Genomic DNA, 22,820 nt, shown 5'->3' with positions numbered 1-22,820 from the left:
CTTTGAATCATTTTCCTGTACGATAGTCCACAGAATGATTTCTTAGGTAACAGAACCTTTGAGCTCCCATTTCTACCCATGTCGCCAGCATCTCTGTCTTACATATATAAAAGGCTTTTATACCTGCGTTGCCAAGAGTCACTAGGATACTTTCTGCTACTTGTGTTCAAGGGTGTCACAAGAGTGTTAAATAGATTCATTCTATATTAGATATTCAATGTGTCCCTATGGTGCCTGGAAAGATGATTCACTGTTTAACAACACTCTTTCCATACACAGAACACACATGACCTGCAACAAGCTTCATTCCTTCTATTTCCAAGGAACCTGACACCTTCTACTGGGTTTGATGGGTAGCAGTTATATGTGTAGAACACAGAAATACATACAGAATTTTAAAAATTTCCCACAATTTTATAAGGAAAATAGATTTGCAGAAAATATTTTAGGTAATACTTAAGGTGTATATTCTTATTTCTTTAGAATTCTGATTATACTATGAGCTGGTCTATAAAACATGTACCTTCATATGTCTTAGTATTCAGAGTTTTGTAAGTAACATTATTGTCAGATAATCAACAGTAAATTTATCCTTTTTCTATGTATAGTCTACTACGTAAGATGCCACAAGCAAACTACGTCCTCCTTAAACAACTCATCTCTGTGCTATTAAAAATTAAAATGTCTACCAGGAATAACCTAGACAGCTACATGTTATCTGTTCGCATAGCCCCTCATGTACTGTGGGATCAGACTGGCAGGAACTCATTATTTGGAAGTGACCTCTCAATGAAGGTAAGAGGATCTGATATTTCACTTTGGGAACAAAGTCTTCATTGTGATCCAGGAACTGAGCATACCTGATAAAGGTCACTGATGATACCCTATGATTGCATTCTTCTGGTGTTGGAGTGTATGTTATATAATATACTTTCTGATATTTTAGCACTAACTCCTACTTTGATATAAAAGAATAGTGCATGTTTGCATTTTTTCAGGTACAGTCATATGTACCTTAGTCATTTGCTTTCTGTAGCTCTTAATTTTACTATAAAGTGTGTGCACTGATATTTTTCATTACTTTCATTATTTACTTTATATCCTGATTACAGTACCCTCCTCTAAGTCCAATCCCCATAATCCCTTGCTACCTCACTTTAATTTTAATTAAAAACATTACTTAATTTTTTTTCCAATTTTGAGTAGAAGTTTCCAGAAGAAAAATGGTAGATATGGAAAAACTGGGAAATGAGTGTTACTGAAATCCATGAAGACAAATTCACAGAGAATGAACAAAGAACATACATTTTGAAATGGGAAACAAGATAGAAAGCAAGTGTTCTTTTTATCAAGAAATACAGTCCAAAGGAAGGAAGTCATGGTGGTGTTACTCACAATGGTGTAGGAAAGGCCAGGGAATACCTTGTTCAATTTAGAGGGTGTCATAATTTGCTGCTATTGCTATGATAAAACACTGATGAAAAACAACTTGTGGAGGACACGTTAGAATGCATGGTATACTTCTAGTTACCAGGTAACTACTTAGAAATATCAGGGACCACACTGAAGCAGGGCAGGAACCTAGAGGCAGGAACTGAAGCAGAAGCTGTGTGGGAGTGCTGCCTTCTGTCCTGCATGTCATATCTCTCTTTGTCTCAATAACAGCTCAAGGATGGCACCATCCTGGAGATCTCAGCCCTTCAAATTTCACTGTTAATCAAAACAACATCACGTAGTCTTCCCAATCTGGTGGAGGCATTGTTTTTCAACTTAAGGTTCCTCTTCTCACCACCTTCTTCTCTTAGTAATTTTTCTGTTGCTTTAATCAAGCAGTGAGACTAAAACAACTTATAGAAGTAAATATTTATTTGGGACTTAGATATCCAAACAGGTTACAGTCCTTCAAAGTAATGACAGAGTAGCATAGCTGCAGGAAGGTAGGTCAACCAACAGGAAGCAGACACCTAGTGTCTGTCATCTTAGGCAGCAAAAATGAAGCACAGAGAGTACACTGCAAATGGCACCTCTTCTTACACCCTGCAAAGAATCACCAATTCAAGACACCTTTGAAGGCATTCATTTGCTTCATTCTCATATTCTGGCAGTGTATCAGTTCTGAAAGTCTAGTAAGACCACACTTCTCATCTTCAGATGTTTTAGTTGAAAGAGGCTCTGACTGCAGGAGAAGGAATCCAAGTCTCTCTGAAATTTGGTAGTGAGTGGTGGACAGGGTCTCTAAGGGCATCATCAGGCCCACATCAACGTCTAAGCTTCTGAGGTACTGCTCTGGCAATCTTACTTCTGGCAACTATCTCTTAATCCTAAACTGGTGGTGTAAAGATCTTCCACACTGACATCACAGGTGCCTATTACTCAAACAGGTACATAATTTTCAGGTCAAAATATTTTTATGTGCAACCCTTTCTTAGAAAAAAATAGAATGAATGAAAGAAAGATGGAAAAATGGAATTGAACATAGCACCCTGGAAATCAGTATGGTAGTTATTCAGACAATTTCACATAGTACTACCTGAGGTCCCAGCTATACTTGGGCATACATCCAAAAGATGCTCCAACATGTAATAAGGACACATGTACCAGTATGTTCATAGCAGCCTCATTTAAAATAGGCAGAAACTGGAAAGGACCAGGTGTCCTTCAACAGCGGAATGGATACAGAAACTGTGGTACATTTACACAGCTATTAAAAATGGTGAATTTGTGAAATTCGTAAGCACATGGATTTAACTAGAAAGTATCATCCTGAGTGAGGTAACCCAATCCTAAAAGAGCACACGTGGTATGCACTCTCTGATAGGTAGATATTAGTCCCAAAGCTCCCAATACCCAAGATATAATTTACAGACCACATGAAGTTCAAGAAGGAAGACCAAAATGTGGGTGCTTCTTCTGAGAAGGGGAAGATAATACTCACAGGAGCAAATATGGAGTTAAAGTGTAGAGCAGAAACTGAAGGAAAGGCCATCCAGAGACTGTCCCATCTGGGGATCCATCCCATATACAGTCATCAAACCCCAGCACTATTATGGCTGCCAAGAAATGCTTGCTGAAAGGAGCCTCATATGGCTGTCTCCTGAGAGGCCATGCCAGAGCCTTACAAATACAGAGGCAGATTCTCACAGCCAACCTTTGGACTGAGCCTGGGGTCCCCAGTGTAGAAGTTAGAGAAAGGACTGAGGAGCTAAAGGGGTTTTCAACCTCATAGGAAGAACAACAATATCAACCAGTCAGAGCCATCAGAGCTCCCAGAAACTAAGCCATCAGCCAAGGAGTACACATGGCTCTAGCTGCATATCTTGCAGAGGAATGACTTGTCAGGCATCAGTGGGAGAGGTCACTGGTCCTTTTAAAGATCAAATGCTACCCCATGTAGGGGAATTGAAGGCAGGGAGGTGGGAGAAGGGTGAGTGGGAAAAAAAAAGAAATATCACATTGCTTTAGTAATTACCCCATTCTTTGCAATATGTATGATACTTGCATATTTTCATTGAAAAGAACTTTGTGTGTCCATTTCAGACAGAGAGTTGATTTCACAGGTTCATGTCTCCTTGGACTAATGGTATTTTCCTAACCAATTTGGATTTCAATTTTTTATTGATTTCAATTTGGTAAACTATGTGAAATGACATAGGAAGTTGTTTTTGCCTTGTATTTTACAGATATCTATTATACAAATCATGATTGACAACTATGTAAATATATTTGGAGAGGAGCACCATATCATTTGTGACCATAATCAAAAGAGTTCAGATGACAAAAAGATGTCAGTAAATACTGCTGGTAAGTCACCTTATAAAAAAAAAAAACAATCGATAGTCACAGTGGGACACCCCAACTGCTAATACTTCAGAATTAAAGATTTCCTCTGCTCCCCCCCCCCCAGCCTGAAGTTCCTACAGGTCAAGAGAGTTTTCATTCATTATCGAATGGATGGAAGAATGACATCATTCCCTGATTTCATAAATTTTTAAATATCGGAGCAGCACTGGTGCATATCATGATATTAAAACATTCCAAACATTTTTTAAAACAACACTTAATTGTATAGGATTATATGAATATGTACATAGGTATTCATACAGACACACATACGTACACAATCATATAATTGTATGTATGACAAGGGAATTTTTAAGACCCTGTAAGAATTCCAGAATATTACCTGCTATATTTCTTTCCTTTCCTCCCATGGTTCATAAGTCATGTATGATATCTTTCATATGAAATTATTATTAAGTTCTCTTTAAATCAATTATTTGATTTAAATTCCATTAAACATACTATAGGCTTAAACTATGTGCCCACAAGATGTGATATTCTTGTACAAAAATAATGATGTTTGAGAGATAAACTTTCAAAATGCTTAGCATTTGATGTAAATATTATGTTGCAATGGATCCACTATAACACGTTTGTGAAGAATCTTAACATGCAATACCATTCCAAATCAAATACAGTGTGAATTCAAGTAATTATTTGTGTAGAGTTCATAAAATATAGTTAAAAACTACTCTTATCTGAAGTGGGGTGAATCTATAACTGAGAATGTCTGTCTAATGATGACCTTTTTATGTTTCCTTTAGCAGGGGACAATGAAACAACTTCAACAACTAACTTTCCACAAGGGAAACTTCCTCATGACTGAAGAAGGTGCCAGTCATTCTATTTCAAGGTTCTCTTCTACTTCCCTCTTAACCATAGCAGAAGAGATAATTACAAAAAAAACTTCAGATTTATATTTGACCATATTGTTACAAATAGTTTCACTCACTGTCTTTTTGTTATGTATTACATATTCTTACCTATTATAATAAATAGCATTAAATTATGTTATTGCTTACACTCCAATGTGCCTGATTTATGCTTCTCCATAGTTTTTGGAAAATGGCATTTTCAGTATTTTCCTCCAGGTCTGTTACTTAGGCACCTGTATACATGTGACAGACCCACTATAATCACTTTATTAATTTTTTCTCCAAACCTACCAAAAGTGGTTGTCTTAGTCAGGGTTTCTATTCCTGCATAAACATCATGGCCAAGAAGCAAGTTGGGGAGGAAAGGGTTTATTGAACTTACACTTCCATGTTGCAGTTCATCACTAAAGGAAGTCAGGACTGGAACTCAAGCAGGTCAGGAAACAGGAGCTAATGCAGAGGCCACGGAGGGATGTTTCTTACTGGCTTGCTTCCCCTGGCTTGCTCAGCCTGCTCTCTTTTAGAACCAAAGAGCACCAGCCCAAATGTGGTACCACCCACCAGGGGCCCTCCCCACTTGATCACTAATTGAGAAAATGTCCCACAGCTGGATCTCATGGAGGCATTTCCCCAACCGAAGCTCCTTTCTTTGTGATAACTCCAGCCTGTGTCAAGTTGACACACAAAACCAGCCAGAACAATTGACCCCTTGTCAACTTGACACACAAACATCACTATTAAGTCTCAACCATTACTTTCTTATTCATCCCCAAGATCTAAATTACTTTAAAAGTCCCACAGTCTTTACATATTAAAAGTTCAATCACTTTGAAATGTCCAGTATCTTTAAAATTCAAAGTCTTTTAAAAATTCAAAGTCTCTTAACTGTGGGCTCCACTAAAATACTTTCTTCCTTCAAGAGGGAAACATCAGGACACAGTCACAACCAAAAGCAAAACTCAAACCCCAATGGTTCAATGTCTGGGATCCTACTCACGATCTTCCGGGCTCCTCCAAGGGTGTGGGTCACTTCTCCAGCTCTGCCCTTTGTAGCACACAGCTTGTCTTCTAGGCTCCAGCTGCCTGTACTCCACAGCTGCTGCTGTTCTTGGTGGTCATTGCATGATGCTGACATCTCCAAAACACTGTTGATTTCTACTGTAATTAGGCTTCACCAATAGCCTCTCATAGGCTCTCTTCATGGTGACAAGCCTCTGCTCCTATACATGACCCCTTCAAATCCTGGGCCATCAATTGCAACTGAGGCTGCACCTTCACCAATGGCCTTCCATGGCCTCTCACTGTGCCAAGAGCCTCAGCTACTCTTCATGACCCCTTCATGCCTTCAAAACCAGTACCATCTGGGTGACTCTTACCCAGTGCCAAGTCCAGTCACAGCACAAAATACAACTGTGGCTATCTCTGGAACACACTCTCTGTGCTCTCAGAAAACACTTCCAAGAAGATTTCGTCTCAGTGATGCTGGTCTCTTCTTAATCACCGCTAATTTCTTAGCTCCAGCTAACCAGCATCAATAGTCCCAGTAACACAAAGGGTTGCTTTAGTGGTTCTGGTATCTTGTTACTCACAGCTGATTCTTCAGCCCCAGCTAACCAAAACCACAGAATCTTCACAATCAAAACATGGCCACTATAAGAGACTTTAATCTTCCCTCTGAAATTTCACAAGCCAGGCCTCCATCTTTTGCACTGTTCTTAACATTGTCTTCCAAGCTCCTACAAAACTTTCCACTGAGCTCTTAATATTCTAATGGCTGTTCTAGCTCAAAGCTCCAAAGTCTTTCCACAGTCCTCCCCAATGCATGGTCAGGTTGTCACAGGAATACCCCACTACGCTGGTACCAATTTGTCTTAGGGTTTCTATTCCTACACAAATATCATGACCATGAATCAAGTTGGGGAGGAAAGGGTTTATTGAGCTTACACTTCCATGTTGCAGTTCATCACTAAAGGAAGTCAGGACTGGAACTCAAGCAGGTCAGGAAGCAGGAGCTAATGCAGAGAGGCCATGGAGGGATGTTTATACTGGCTTGCTTCCCCTGGCTTGCTCAGCCTGCTCTCTTATAGAACCCAAGATTACCAGCCCAGGGATGGTACCACTCACAAGGGGCCCTCCCTCTTGATCACTAATTGAGAAAATGCCCCACAGCTGGATCTCATGGAGGCATTTCCCCATCTGAAGCTCCTTTCTTTGTGATAGCTCCAACCTGTGTCAAGTTGACACACAAAACCAGCCAGTACAGTGGTATTCTAAGTACTGCTCAATAAAGTTGCGAATTTATCTGACCAAATTCTTCCAGATTATCACCATAAAACACTCCCCAAAGCTAAGATTCAACTACTAAGTAGTACAATAAAATCAGACTCGCTCCTGTGCATTGTAGCAACACTTTTTAGAATGTAATATTTTCCTATTTCTGAGAAAAGGAACTCTAGAAAATGATTTACATTAGGAAAAAATAGCTCATTATTTGAGGGCTCAAGATATCATACAGAAGTTCTGATGTCATGAATTTGTCGCTAGTGAAGTCATTCACCAAGTTGAGAAACAGAGGATGAAGAATGTTCATGTTCAATGGGCTTTTTCCTTTTTAAACATGCCAAGAACTATGAAACGTGCAGCAGATCCCATTTATATCATTGGTTTGCCCAAATCGGGTAGTTAAGTATAGACAGAAAATAGTGACATGAATTACAACCTCAGAGTGAGTCATGCCCAAAATCCTTTGTCAGAAATAGTTCTAAATAAAATTCCATTAGTGATCAGCATTAATCATCACACATAATAATATTAGAGGGTAATACAATTTTTAGAATAAATGAATATTCAAAGTCCTCAGTGATCAGAGAAAGGCATATCCAAATATCCCTGAGATTCCACCTTACACCAATCAGAATGAATAAGCTCAAAACCTCAGCTGACAACAAATGTTGGCAAGGATATGCAGAAAGAGGAGCACTCCTGTATTGTTGGTGGGATGGCAAAGTGGAACAACCATTGTGGAAGTTGTTCTGGAGATTCCTCAGAAAAATGGAAATAGATGTACATGAAGACCCTGCAATATCACTCTTGGGAATATATCCAAAAGATGCCCCACTACTGCATATGGGGCATGTATTCCTCTTAGCTCACAGCAGCCTTGATTATGATAACCAGAAGCTGGAAACAACCAAGATGTCCCAGAATAGAAGAATGGAAACAGAATAGGTGGTTCATTTATACAATGGGATACTACTCATCTGTTAACATGAGCATATCCTGAATTTGCAGGCAAATGGGCAGAGTTAGAAAATTTCTGAGTGAGGCAATTCAGTCTAAAAAGGATATACATGGAATGTACTCACTTATAAGTGGATATTAGCAACCAAAAAGTTCGTAATACCCGATACAGTCCACAGAACTCAAAAATGTCAACAACCTGAAGTGCACAAGTGAGGACACCTCAGTCCCACTTGGGAGGGAGAAGATATCAATCATAAGTAGGGAGGATGGTGCACACCTTGGAGGGAAAGAGGAGAGGGATAGGGGGAGTCAGGGAAGAAGCAAACCTGATTTGCTATTGGGAGAGGAGAAAGGACTGAAGCCCTGAGGGCCAGCAGAAAGAATGGAAACAGGCAACCTTGGAAGACAGGAGGTTAGGAGGATCCTTCAGAATGTATCAGAGACTTGGGAAGTCAGAGACTCTCAGTTCTCAAAGGAACCATCCATAAATAAAATGCCCAACAGGAGGGACAGGGAAATATAGAGCCCACCTCCAGCAGGAAGAAAGACAGGGCATCAAATGCGGGAGAAGGGGTCAGGCATCCCCACAGTCACAACTCTGACCCATAACTGTTCCTGTCTGAAAGAATCGCAGGGATCGACATGGAGAGGAGGCTGAGGAACAGAAGGTCCAGGGATAGGTCCTACGTGGGATCTACCTCAAGGGGAGGCCCTAAGGTTGGGCACTATTACTGAGGCTATGGAGAGTTCACAATAAGTAACCTATCATGACTAACCTCTGAAATATCCAACAAGCACCTGAAAGAGTCAGATATAGATATTTGCACCCAAATAATGGACAGAAGGAGCTGACCCCTGTTGTTGAATTAGGGAAGGCTGAAAGCACCTAAGGAGAGAGACCCTGCAGGAGGACCAGAATTCTCAATTAATCTGGACCTTTCAGATCTCTCAAACACTGGACCACCAAACAAGCAGCACACACCAGCTGATATGGAGCCCCCAACACAACTACAATAGAGGACTGCCAGGTCTGTGCTCATTCAGAGGTGATGCACCTAAACCTCAAGAGACTTGATGCCCTAGGGAGTTTAGAGGTCAGGTGTGGTCAGGGACGAGGACATCCACTTGGAGTCAGAAGCGTGGAGAGGAGGTGTGGCTATGTTGAAAAGTCTGAGAGTGGACGGGGTCAGAGGGATAATATATGGAATATAAAAATAAATACATAATTTAAAATACTATCTAGACATCTACAGAAAGGAATGGAGCTGATCTAGTAAATTAGTGTGATAAATTTTCAAGGACATGGCCTCACTAGCTCCATAAATCTGACTAAATTTCTATCCCTAGCGAAGATGTCGATCCTGTTCAGTTAAAGTATTTCACAAGACTTTCCCTAAAACACCAATATTTGAGATAGCCCATGGCTTTCTCTCAGTGATGACAGATTGAGTGCTTGCTGCCAAGGAAATCTTCCAGGGATGTCTCCAAATTCAACCAATTCTACCGGGATATGACTTAGAAGCCTCTACCTTGAAGATTAGTTTCTGGCACATAAAACAGTAGGCAAGTCGAAATGTTAGGGAAGCAATTGACAGTTGTACTCATTTGGAATAGCTATGAAGTATGACAATAACCAGTACAGCTAGGTATCAGAATAGGTGCAGTAAGTGGTACTTACATGTCAGTAGTATCCAAGAAGACTTTTTTTAGACTAAAATTTATTTTCTTTACCTCACAATTGAACTTAGTTTAGGGTCTTTCATTTGGTTTTTCAGAAAAAAAGTTATTCTGTACAACCTTCTCAAGTTCAACCATTTATGCCTTGTTATTTATCTCTCGGATTATCCCATGCAGGTCCCTTGACTTGACCAAGTCACACATTTTCACTCAGACAAATGTATTTTCCTAAAATAATATAAAACAAAGGTAATGTAAATAAAATATATAATTTCTTTTCAGCTACTTTGATTTTCTACTTTCCATGTTTTAATTAGCCTTAATCAACTATAGTCTTTAATGTGAAGAGCTGAAATTCTTAATAATAAAAATGGGTTTACCTATTAAATGGCATTCCATACTGAGTTAAGTAAAAAAATTGTTTAACAGTTTCTACAATAGAAAAAGGCTTTCCGTGTTTCTACAATATTGATTATCATTGCACCACCCAGCATTTCCTTCCAGTATCCACTGTCCATCATCTCGTTCCTTCTACTCTTTTATGGTAACAAATGATGACTGTGCTCATCTTTGATCATACTCAAGAGACTCTTGTTTTAAACAGCACTTGCCAACTTTCAAGCTTAATATTACAATTGAAGGAGACCAAGGGGTTACAAATTGGAAATGAGGAAGTCAAGTTATCTTTTATTGAAGATTAGTAAATATAAATGAGCCTAAAAATGCCAAAATAAATCTCATATAGCTTATAAACTCAACAAATAGAAGCATATAGAATTAACACATAAATTAATATTCCTTCTGTGTAAAAATTACAAACTTACTGATGAGGGAAATACCACCATTCACAATAACCTTAAAAATTATAAAAATATCTTCCGGCATAACCCTAGTCAAGAAGTGAAAGACATATATGATTAAAAATTATCATAGAAGAAAGAATCTCAAATGCTGAAGATACCATAGAAACCATGGACTCAACAGTTAAAGAAAATACAAAATGCAAAAAGCTTGTAACCCAAAACATCCAGGAAATTCAAGACACAATGAGAAGACCAAACCTAAGGATTATAGGTATAGATGAGAGTAAAGATTACAACTGAAAGGGCCAGCAAATATCTTCAACAAAATTATGAAAGAAAACTTTCCCCACTTAAAGAGAGAGATGCCTATGAATATACAAGAAGCCTACAGAACTCCAAACAGACTGGACCAGAACAGAAATACCTCCCGTCACATAATAATCAAAACCCCAAATGTACTAAACAAAGAAAGAATATTAAAGGCAGTAAGAGAAAAAGGCCAAGTAACATATAAAGGAAGAACTATTAGAATCACACCAGACTTCAGACCTGAGACTATAAAAGCTAAAAGATCCTGGGAAGATCTCATGCAGACTCTAAGAGAACACAAATGCCAGCCAAAACTACTATACCCAGCAAAACTCTCAATCACCATAGATGGAGAAACAAAGATATTCCCTGACAAAACCAAGTTTACCCAATATCTATCCACAAACCCAGCCTTACAAAGGATAATAGAAGGAAAACACCAGTACAAGGAGGGAAACTTCACCCTGGAAAAAGCAAGATAGTAACCTTCTTTCATCAAACCCAAAAGAAGATAACCAATCAAATTTAAAAAATAACATCAAAAATGACAGGAAGTAATAAACACTATTCCTTAATAGCTCTTAACATCAATGGGCTCAATGCCCCAATAAAGACATAGACTAAGAAGATTCAGAAGCGTTGGGAGGAGGTGTGGGCATGTTGAAAAGTCTGAGAGTGGACGGGATCAGGGGGATAATATATGGAATATAAAAATAAATACATAATTTAAAATACTATCTAGACATCTACAGAAAGGAATGGAGCTGATCTAATAAATTAGTGTGATAAATTTTCAATGACATGGCCTCACTAGCTCCATAAACCTGCTAAATTTCTATCCCTAGCGAAGATGTCGATCCTGTTCAAAGTATTTCACAAGACTTTCCCTAAAACACCAATATTTGAGATAGCCCATGGCTTTCTCTCAGTGATGACGGATTGAGTGCTTGCTGCCAAGGAAATCTTCCAGGGATGTCTCCGAATTCAACCAGTTCTACTGGGATATGACTTAGAAGCCTCTACCTTGAAGATTAGTTTCTGGCACATAAAACAGTAGTTAAGTCGAAATGTTAGGGAAGCAATTGACAGTTGTACTCATTTGGAATAGCTATGAAGTATGACAATAACCAGTACAGCTAGGTATCAGAATAGGTGCAGTAAGTGGTACTTACATGTCAGTAGTATCCAAGAAGACTTTTTTTAGACTAAAATTTATTTTCTTTACCTCACAATTGAACTTAGTTTAGGGTCTTTCATTTGGTTTTTCAGAAAAAAAGTTATTCTGTACAACCTTCTCAAGTTCAACCATTTATGCCTTGTTATTTATCTCTCGGATTATCCCATGCAGGTCCCTTGACTTGACCAAGTCACACATTTTCACTCAGACAAATGTATTTTCCTAAAATAATATAAAACAAAGGTAATGTAAATAAAATATATAATTCCTTTTCAGCTACTTTGATTTTCTACTTTCCATGTTTTAATTAGCTTTAATCAACTATAGTCTTAAGTGTGAAGAGCTGAAATTCTTAATAATAAAAACAGGTTTACCTATTAAATGGCATTCCATACTGAGTTAAGTAAAAAATTGTTTAACAGTTTCTACAATAGAAACAGGTTTGCAGTGTTTCTACAATGGTGATTATCATTGCACCACCCAGCATTTCCTTCCAGTATCCACTGTCCATCATCTCGTTCCTTCTACTCTTTTATGGTAACAAATGATGGCTGTGCTCATCTTTGATCATACTCAAGAGACTCTTGTTTTAAACAGCACTTGCCAACTTTCAAGCTTAATATTACAATTGAAGGAGACCAAGGGGTTACAAATTGGAAATGAGGAAGTCAAGTTATCTTTTATTGAAGGTTAGTAAATATAAATGAGCCTAAAAATGCCAAAAGAAATCTCATATACCTTATAAACTCAACAAATAGAAGCATATAGAATTAACACATAAATTAATATTCCTTCTGTGTAAAAACTACAAACTTACTGATGAGCAAATCAGGGAAATACCACCATTCACAATAACCTTAAAAATTATAAAAATATCTTCCGGCATAACCCTAGTCAAGAAGTGAAAGACATATATGATTAAAAATTATCATAGAAGAAAGAATCTCAAATGCTGAAGATACCATAGAAACCATGGACTCAACAGTTAAAGAAAATGCAAAATGCAAAAAGCTTGTAACCCAAAACATCCAGAAAATCCAAGACACAATGAGAAGACCAAACCTAAGGATTATAGGTATAGATGAGAGTAAAGATTACAACTTAAAGGGCCAGCAAATATCTTCAACAAAATTATGAAAGAAAACTTTCCCCACTTAAAGAGAGAGATGCCTATGAATATACAAGAAGCCTACAGAACTCCAAACAGACTGGACCAGAACAGAAATACCTCCTGTCACATAATAATCAAAACCCCAAATGTACTAAACAAAGAAAGAATATTAAAGGCAGTAAGAGAAAAAGGCCAAGTAACATATAAAGGAAGAACTATTAGAATCACACCAGACTTCAGACCTGAGACTATAAAAGCTAAAAGATCCTGGGCAGATCTCATGGAGACTCTAAGAGAACACAAATACCAGCCGAAACTACTATACCCAGCAAAACTCTCAATCACCATAGATGGAGAAACTAAGATATTCCCTGACAAAACCAAGTTTACCCAATATCTATCCACAAACTCAGCCTTACAAAGGATAATAGGAGGAAAACACCAATATAAGGAGGGAAACTTCACGCTGGAAAAAGCAAGATAGTAACCTTCTTTCATCAAACCCAAAAGAAGATAACCAATCAAATTTAAAAAATAACATCAAAAATGACAGGAAGTAATAATCACTATTCCTTAATATCTCTTAACATCAATGGGCTCAATGCCCCAATAAAGACATAGACTAACCGACTGGATATGTAAACAGGATATGTAAACCCTACATTTTGCTGCATACAGGAAACACACCTCAGGGTCAAAGACAAACACTACCTTAGAGTAAAAGGCTGGAAGACAATTTTACAAGCAAATGGTCTCAGGAAACAAGCTGAAGTAGCCATTCTACTATCAGATAAAATTGACTTTCAACCCAAAGTCATCAAAAGAGACTGTGAGGGACACTTCTGGCTGGTCAAAGGAAAAATACACCAAGAGGAATTCTCAATCCTGAACATCTATGCTCCAAATACAAGGGCACCCTCATTCATAAAAGAAACTTTACTAAAGCTCAAAGCACACATTGCACCTAACACAATAATTGTGGGTGACTTCAACACTGCACTTTCCTCAATGGACCGATCAGGAAAACAGAAACTGAACAGGGACACAGTGAAACTAATTGAAGCTTTGTACCAATTTAGTTTAACAGATATATATATAGAACATATTATCCTAAAGCAAAAGAATATACCTTAATATTCCATGAGGAGAAGAACCTCATGGTACCTTCTCCAAAATCTATCACAAGAGAGACCTCAACAAATATAAGAAGATCAAATAATCCCATGCCTCCTATCAGATCATTATGGAGTAAAATTGGTCTTCAATAGCAACAAAAACAACAGAAAACTCACATACATGTGAAAACTGAACAATATTCTACTCAATGATACCTTGGTCAAGGAAGAAATAAAGAAAGAAATTAAAGACTTTTTAGAATTTAATGAAAATGAAAGCACAACATACCCAAATCTATGGGACACAATGAAAGCAGTGCTAAGAGGAAAACTCATAGGCCTGAGTGCCTCCAAAAAGAAAATGGAGAGAGCATACACTAACAGCTTAGCAACACACTTGAAAGCCCTGGAACAAAAAGAAGCTATTTCATGCAGGAGGAGTAGAGGGCAGAAAATCATATAACTCAGGGCTGAAATCAATCAAGTAGAAACAAAGAGAACCATACATAGAATCAACAAAACCAGGAGCTGGTTCTTTGAGAAAATCAACAAGATAGATAAACCCTTAGCCAGACTAACAAAAGGCACAGAGACAGTATACAGATTAACAAACTTAGAAATGAAAAGGGAGATATAATAACAGAAACTGAGGAAATTCAAAAAATCATTAGATCCTACTACAAAAGCCTAAACTCAACACAACTGGAGAATCTGGAAAAATGGACAGTTTCCTAGACAGATATCAGACACCAAAACTAAATCAGGATCATATAGGTCATATAAACAATCCCATAACACCTGAAGAAATAAAAAGGGTCATAGAAAGTCTCCCAACCAAAAAAAGCACAGGACCAGATGGCTTCAGTGCAGAATTCTATCAGACCTTCATAGAAGACCTAACACTAATACTCTTCAAACTATTCCACAAAATAGAAACAGAAGGAACTCTACCCAACTTGTTCTATGAAGCCACAATTATGCTGATACCAAAACCACACAAAGATTCAACAAAGAAAGAGAACTTCAGGCCAATTTCCCTTATGAATATGGATGGAAAAATACTTAATAAAATTCTTGCCAACCGAATCCAAGAACACATCAAAACGATTATCCACCATGATCAAGTAGGCTTCATCCCAGGGATGCAGGGATGGTTCAATATAAGGAAACTCATCAGTGCAATCCACTACATAAACAAACTCAAAGAAAAAAAACCATATGATCATCTCATTAGATGTAGAAAAATCATTTGACAAAATTCAGCATCCTTTCATGCTAAAAGTCTTGGAGAGAAAAGGAATTCAAGTCCCATACCTAAACATCATTAAAGCAATATACAGCAAACCGGTTGCCAACATCAAACTAAATAGAGACCCATACAGGCTCCCTGATCTCTGTGAGCCCACTTGAGTCCCAGTCAGTTCTGTGAGCTGAGTCCTCCTGGTGTCCTTGACCCCTCCCACTGTCCCGCCCTGCAGAACTCTTCAAGCCCTGCCTAATATTTGTCTGTGGGAGTCTCCTTTGAACCCAGGCCTTAGTGTACTCCAGGCAAACATTCTACCTACTGAACTACGTCTCTAGCCCCACAGAAGGGCATTTTAAGTTGATGCAGAGGAGAGACTGCCAAGGCCTGGTGATTAGGAGACTCGAGCAAGGTAAGGTTGATGGTGTTCTGCTGAGCTTAGTGAATGACGCGGGGTGGAAGGAGACCCACAGAGTGGAGCCATGGAGCAGTGATGTGGGAAGGAAGTAGCTGAGGAGAGAAGGGTGGGAGTTGAGGTGGACACAGGAGGGGGCTAAGATGAGGTGGAGGAAGGTGAAGGCTTCTGTGTGTGCTTTTCCTCCTTCCTTCTCCAGAGAGTGCCGTGGAGCTGGAGGACCGGAAGGCAAGCCTCAGGGGACGCAGGGAGTTTTCTGGGTACTGCCTTGCACCTGCTGGAGCTTTGCGGCATCGGTTTACAATGTGTTCCCTGCAAGCACGGTCTGCTCCTCTTCCTCTTTGGTTCCATCTAGCTGTGCCTGCTCCTCTTCCTCTTTGGTTCCATCTAGCTGTGCGGGTGCAGGTGTGAAGTGGAGGCTTGGGGAGGGGGCTGTGGTAGATCAGCCAAGGGAGGAGAGAGAAATGTGGGGGAGGAGCTATGGATGATGACACCAGAAGGCTCATGAATTGGCAAAGGAGGGAGGGGGTGAGGACACAGGTCCTGACGACTATGAAACATAACGTGGACTCAGGAGGTTCGAGGTTCCTAAGGACTGTAGGGAGACTAAAGAGAGTGTCGCGGTGCTGGGAGGAGAATGAGGGGGAGTTTTGATCCAAGGGAGCGGGATGTGCTTTAAGTCACGAGTCTAAAGCTGGTGCTGCTGATGTGGGTGATCCTCGTGGGATTCCTAGGGATTACAAGAGGGCCCAGAGGTCCAGATGGTGGAAGGGCCATCTCTGTGGCTGGTGATATCACCTGAATGGTGACAGAAACAGGGAAGACAGAAAGAGACTAAGCTACTATCCAAATCCTGGGAGAACCGCGGATGACTAGGAAGCCCACAGGGAGCCAGGGGGAACTGTATGGCCGAGCCTGTTGCTGTGAACATCATAGAAATTAGAGGTGGATGTATTTTAATTAATATAATTTTAACATTTCTTTGAAAAAGTCACTTTTTGTTTTTGTTTTGTTTTTTTGGATTTGGTTTTTTCAAGACAGGGTTTCTCTGTGTAGTCCTGGCTGTCCTGGAACTCACTCTGTAGACCAGGCTGGCCTCGAACTCAGAAATCCGCTTGCCTCTGCCTCCCAGAGTGCTGGGATTAAAGGTGTGCACCACCACCTGGCTAAAGTTATGTATTTTTATTGATTATATTCACTCCTGGCTCCCTGCCACCAGTTTTCCTGAACTGCCTCCCATGTCTTCTCTTTTTAATAACTCATAGAGTATCCGTGTGTTCTTGGTTTTGGGACATTCACTGGAACACTGATAATCTCTCAGCGACCATACTACCTCCCAAAAATGACTCTCTCTTAGTAACTATCTACTGCCAACAGCTCTTTAACCCAGTGTGCTGGAATTTGATGGGCTAAACCTCCTGTCTGTGAATCCATAAATATAACAGCCGTGTGGTGTCTGAAGGACAGCACTTCACGGCCTCGCTCTTACATTCTTCACAGCCTCTCTTCTGAAGTTTTCTCGGAGCCTAGGAAACAGGGTAGGGGTCGATACAACCCACTTAGGGCCGAGTGCCTCGCAGTCACCTCTCAGCACTTGGACCAGTCATGAGTCTCTGATTTAGCCACTGCCCACCAACCAAGGTTGAGAGCAGCACATATTTATGAAGTAAACTGCTAATACGACTGAGCTGGAAGCTGAAGTTCTCAAATAGCGGTTCCAGGAGGAGCTGTGCTGGAGAGAGGTGAGTGGGAGCCTCGTGTCTCTGTGTTTCTGAGTCTAGAGCTTTAAAGGGCAAGGAAGCTGGGAACGGTGGTGCTTCCTTCTGCCTGCCTGCCTGCCTTCCTCCCTCCCACATTCCCTCCTTCCTTCCTTTGTCCTTCCCTCCTTTCCTCCTTCCTTCCTTCCCTTCCTCCCTTCTTTCTTTCTTATTACTTTTTTCTTTAAGATAGGGTCTCATTAGCTTTCTATGTAGACCAGGTTAGCCTCAGACTCCCAGATCCTTGCCAGCTTCAGCCTGTAAAACGCTGGGATTAAAGGTCTGCACGCTAATACTCAGCTTATCTATTTTTGAGACAGGGTCTCACTATGTAGTACTAAGCCTTACTGACACCATTAACCGTGTATCTTTTTTTAAATTTTAGACTTTATAAAATTTATTTTATGTGTAAGCGTTTTAGCTGCGTGTGTACATGTTTATCATATGCTGTTCATGTTTATCATATGATGGTGGCGAATCATCATGGGGGTGCCGGGAACTCGGAGAGTCCCGTGTAAGAGCAATGGGAGGCTCTTCTGTAGGCTCTCTTAACTGACATCTCTCCAGCTATCAGGAAAGAATGCTAGATTTTTAATTTTTTCCTTTCCTTTCCTTTCCTTTCCTTTCCTTTCCTTTCCTTTCCTTTCCTTTCCTTTCCTTTCTTTTCTTTTCTCTTCTCTTCTTTTCTTTTCCTTTCCTTTGTTTTCCTTTCCTTTCTTTTCATGGTTTAAGAAGCTGCAATTCTGGTGAAGGTCTGTAAGTATCCTTGTAGTTTACAAGATGGCCTTCTTTGGTAAATCAAACAGCTAGAAGGAGTACTGTATTCCTACAACTCAAATCCAGCCTAAATTCTTAATACTATTACATACTTCTAGACAAGATACAGTGTATAATCTCTCGCCCCCTCCCCCACCCTCCCAGGTAGACAGTCCACTCCCCTTTCAAGTTCAAATCACTGGCTTTCCCAGTCCCAAGACTCCAAGAAGAGACAAGACAGTATTAAACCTTTCCAATAGGTCAGTTTATTTATAAGCCCCGCCTGTTCACACACATATCAAAAACAATGGGAATGATACTATTACAGATCGAATAATTATACAACAGTGACATTTAAAAGGCCTTGGAAATTAAGCAAACCCCATGGCTTTCAGACTCTTCCAACCAGAGCCTCCAAGGGCTGAAGAGGACACAGAGCTTAGGAAGAGACTGCGCTGGGCACAGAACATCTTCAAAGATCAGACTTTCTCTTTCAGATTCATAAGATTTTTCCCACTGTACAATATAATCATTTATGACCTAACTTAATGCTTTGAAACATCCTCATAGGGCAACACAGGATCCCCTGGAAGCCATAAGCCGTGTTTTGGATCCTTGCACCTTTGAAGAACTCTGGGGAACTGCCACAAACCCCTCCAACCGAAACTGACCAATTTCAGAGAACATGTAGTGCAAACATCTCCTCTCCAACCCTGCCATTTTATAGGGAACCAATCAGGCCCAAGATGACTTAATGATGTCCCGAAGGCCACCTAGAGAGGACCAGAGCCAAAGCCGTGTCTATTCCAGTATCCTTCCCCCAACCTATTAAAATAAGAGAAGTAATAGACTCTGGCTAGAGTCTTCAGAACCTCATGTCCCAAAGCCTCCCAGCCTGTCCTAGACCACATATCTGCCTCCTCCAATGGGAAGACACCTTTTAAGCACAGCCTTATTCCAGGACAGATTTTTATGACCTCATCTCTTTAAGTATCTCTTTCCAAGGAACACAAAATTCTCTAACACGACCTCATCTAGGCCTTACAAGAATTTCCCCGGAATCCAGCAGAGTACAGCAGTTTTGACAGCTGATTGAATTTCTGTTTACCCTGTTTCTCTTCTAAATGGACCTGTGGGTATGACTTATCCACTGCACAGCTGGGAATTATACAGGGGGCGGGCTTTCTCGGCGCCAGGTCCTATCTTACTCTCTAAAGGGCTCCAGGTTTATCCCACCTGCCCTCTCTGGATTGACCCTCTCCTCTCACACAGCTGCCTCCACTAACTCACCAGAAGCGTGAGAAAGTGTGTCTGTGCTGAACTGGGCAGGAGCTGACCTGGCCTGGCTTGGGCTGGGACTGGGGATGGATAGGCAAAGGTTCAGAGTATGTCTTGCTGAGCTCAGGAGCTTGAAAGGCTTCTAAAAATACCAAGCACGTTTCTTTCAGGGGCTGGGGTGGCTGATTCAGCTGACCTTTCCTAAGGATGGACAATTAGCTGACTGCATGCTGAGGACCAATGGGCAGAAAAAACTCCTGTTTCACTCGTGGCTGACCTGAAGCAGATCTGGAATATTCTTTCAGTTGCAGAATCCTCCACTCACAAGGACCCAGTGAGAATGGAAAGAATCTGATACAGTCCAGGCAACTTCAAAGGCCAGGCAAGAACTCAGACTAGGGGACTAGGAGTGTAGCCCAGTGGTACAGTGCTTGCCTGACATGCAAGAGGCCCTGGGTTCAAGCGCCTGCATTACACAAATCAGACGTGGCGGTACATTACTATAAGCCCAGCACTCGGGAGATAGAGGCAGGAGGATTAAAACCTCAAGATCATCCTCGACTACATAGTTAGTTCAAGGCTAACTACGAGACCACGTCTCAAAAATCAGACTGTGCCTCTTCTGCCATGATCTCAGAGACCAGAAACCCAGGACCTTTAGCATGGTAGTGAGAGACTTATTGTCACTGTGAAGGGCCGAGGGGGATAGAAATGAGTGCTGACGGTTCCTCATCTGTGCCCTTGCTATCCTGCACGGGAGACACAGAAGCAATGTGAAAGGCTGGCAGCATCCAAAGAGGCCCAACAAGGAGCATCATGCCACTGAGATGCCCACCACCTTCTAGCAGACACTCCTGGCCTCCTCAACAGTCCCAGAGATGCTCCTCTCCCCGACAACTGAAACCTGGAGGGAGGAGGGACAACTCAGAGTGAGAACAGCTCCGCCCTGTGTGCAGAGCACTAAGCCACGCCCCCATTTCCTGTGTGGCCCCGCCCCCATTCCCTGTGTGGAGAGCTCGCCATGGCTGCCCTTCTTTCTAGAGGAACAAGATGCCCAGAGAGCTTAAGCTGCTTGCTGGAGGTTAAGACACAGCAAGAAGGGTCTGTGGGATCTCAGGGACACACCTCTAAAATACTGGCCTGGAAGCAGTGGGACCCAAAGGAGGCGAGGGGAGGAGAGAAGGACCTCCATTGTCAGCTCTAAAAAGCAGATGGAGGGCTGGCGAGATGCCCAGAAGAAAAGGTGTTTGTGATGCAAATGAGGGCCAAGAGCACAGGAGTTGTGCTGCTGGCCTTGCCTTGGTCTTGTCCAGAGGCCTAAGGGAATTGAGCTTAATTAGTAGTCAGACCTGGATTAAGAACTTAGCAGAGCACCATGGGGCCAATGGGAGAGGCTGGGCTCTAGGGCACTGACCTTTACAGCTGTTTGAATTTACAGCTAAGTGGCCCTGAGGAGGCTCCACCATACAGCAGGATGGAGATCTTGGTCTGTGAGACCTGAAAAGAGATGTGGGACTTCCAATCTGTCCTCTAGTCCCTTGCTGGACATGCTGGTCTCTGGGGAGCTCGCCTTCTCCAACCACACAGTATCTGCCAGTGCTCATCCCAACATGGGTGGAATCACCTCTCCAGGATTTTGAATTTGAGCAGATTGTGAATCTCCCGGTCCTGCTAGTTTCTCTTGGTGTTCCTTTCCAGCACATAGTGCCTTTTAAAGATGGCTCTGGAGCTGGGAGATAGCAATGAAGACTGGAAACAGACAGAGAAGGAACAAGGTAAAGGTTTCAACATGAGCTGTTGTTATTAAATAAATCCCAGAGAAGTTCCCCAAGAACTTCCCAAGACTGGGTGACCAGAGCTGCCCAGAGCACAGCTCTCACTCTGAGCTCCCCCTTCACTCATTTCTGTTTGTGGTCCTCACCTCCCACAGTTGAAGCACCGCGGCCTCTGCAGGGGCAGCTGTGAAGCCTCCCCTCCCTCCCACAGTCCGTGTTCTGACAGAACTTCAGTTTTATCCCAGCTCCCCCAAGCCTCACCCATTCACAGCTTCACTCTGACTCCGGGTGTTGAAGGATCGCACAAATTATCTGCCCCTTTCCCATTTCCCTTAGCCACAGTTCTGACTGACCTGCCCCCTTCCAGCCCTCAGTGAAACCAAGCACTCAGCAGAGTTTGAGTCTTGGCCCAGGAAAAACAACCAGCAAAGCCATTTCCATGTTTGTTCATGTGCCTACTTAGATAATATTCCCTTCTGTCTACACTGGCTATGTGCACTGAGACCGGCCACCCCAGGGCCCAACAGACAGACCCATCTTTCCATGTTCTCACTGGCCAACTCCAAAAGTCCATCCATTTTCCCAAGCTCTGCATGCCTAGGGAGCAAAGTCAATATCTACAAACTCCACAGACAGACAGACCTTTATTATTTGTTGGTCTGAGGAGGCATATTTGTAGACAGGAGATTTTGGAGTTTAGAAAGATGTACCAAATACTTGATGGATATTCATGATGCTCACACAGTGAAGAGAAGAACTCCCTTCAACAGGCAAGTGTGAACATCACAGCTACAGCTACGTGGGCCTCCAAGGTCCACCCTTCCCATTAGGCTGCTCCTGAAATCTCTATGCAGAGGAGCGGGCTCCAGTCCCAAATAGATCCAGAGGGTAAACCCAGGAGAAAAGTCTGAACAACACCATCCATAGACTCATTCACTCCATCATTCATTCACTTAGTGAAGCACACACTGTGTGCTAGGCACACACTATTCAGAAGCAGATGTAGAACGACCTGTAAGACCCATTCACTCTGCTGCTGAGGGCGGCTCCAGACCCAGTTGTCTATATTGCTGTCCTTCCTACCTGCCCAAAATGGGTAAAGTAAAGCTCGTTCTGAGCTCGCAAGGGAAGGGATCTTTACTCCTCCTCGGAAAGGCTAATGTTTTAGAAAGGAAAGAGGCAAATGTCTATTATCCAGTTGTTCCACTCTGCATGCGGTTTCCAACTCCTAAAGGGAGACCAGACTCTAAGAGCCGCAGGGCTTGGAGACAAGAAATAACAACATACTCATAGCACCTCCAGTGTCCTGAATCAGCCACTGAGTCTGGACTGTCAGAGCTTCTTCATGTCTGGCAGAGCCTCTTCCTATAAGACAGAACAGCAGGTAGCTCCTCCAAGGCCCCAGCTGGGCCTGGGCTAGCATCTAGCACCACATAGCGGCCACAA

The 22,820-nt window shown here is 41.5% G+C and overlaps 1 protein-coding gene across 1 annotated transcript in view; it reads left to right on the top strand.

Moving 5' to 3' along the window:
* The window catches only part of LOC127683765 (rho GTPase-activating protein 20-like), a 56,667-nt gene extending 37,676 nt beyond the window's left edge, over positions 1-18,991 (top strand). The window contains exons 13-14 of the mRNA XM_052180989.1: positions 16,008-16,131; positions 18,892-18,991. Coding sequence (XP_052036949.1) covers positions 16,008-16,131; positions 18,892-18,991 — 224 coding nt within the window. The remainder of the gene's footprint in view (positions 1-16,007; positions 16,132-18,891) is intronic.
* The last annotated feature ends 3,829 nt before the right edge of the window (positions 18,992-22,820 follow it).

Source organism: Apodemus sylvaticus, chromosome 4, assembly GCF_947179515.1.
Source record: "Apodemus sylvaticus chromosome 4, mApoSyl1.1, whole genome shotgun sequence".
NCBI classification, from domain to species: domain Eukaryota; kingdom Metazoa; phylum Chordata; class Mammalia; order Rodentia; family Muridae; genus Apodemus; species Apodemus sylvaticus.
Note: the sequence above shows the minus strand (reverse complement) of the source record. Positions and strands in the feature narration are given on the sequence as shown.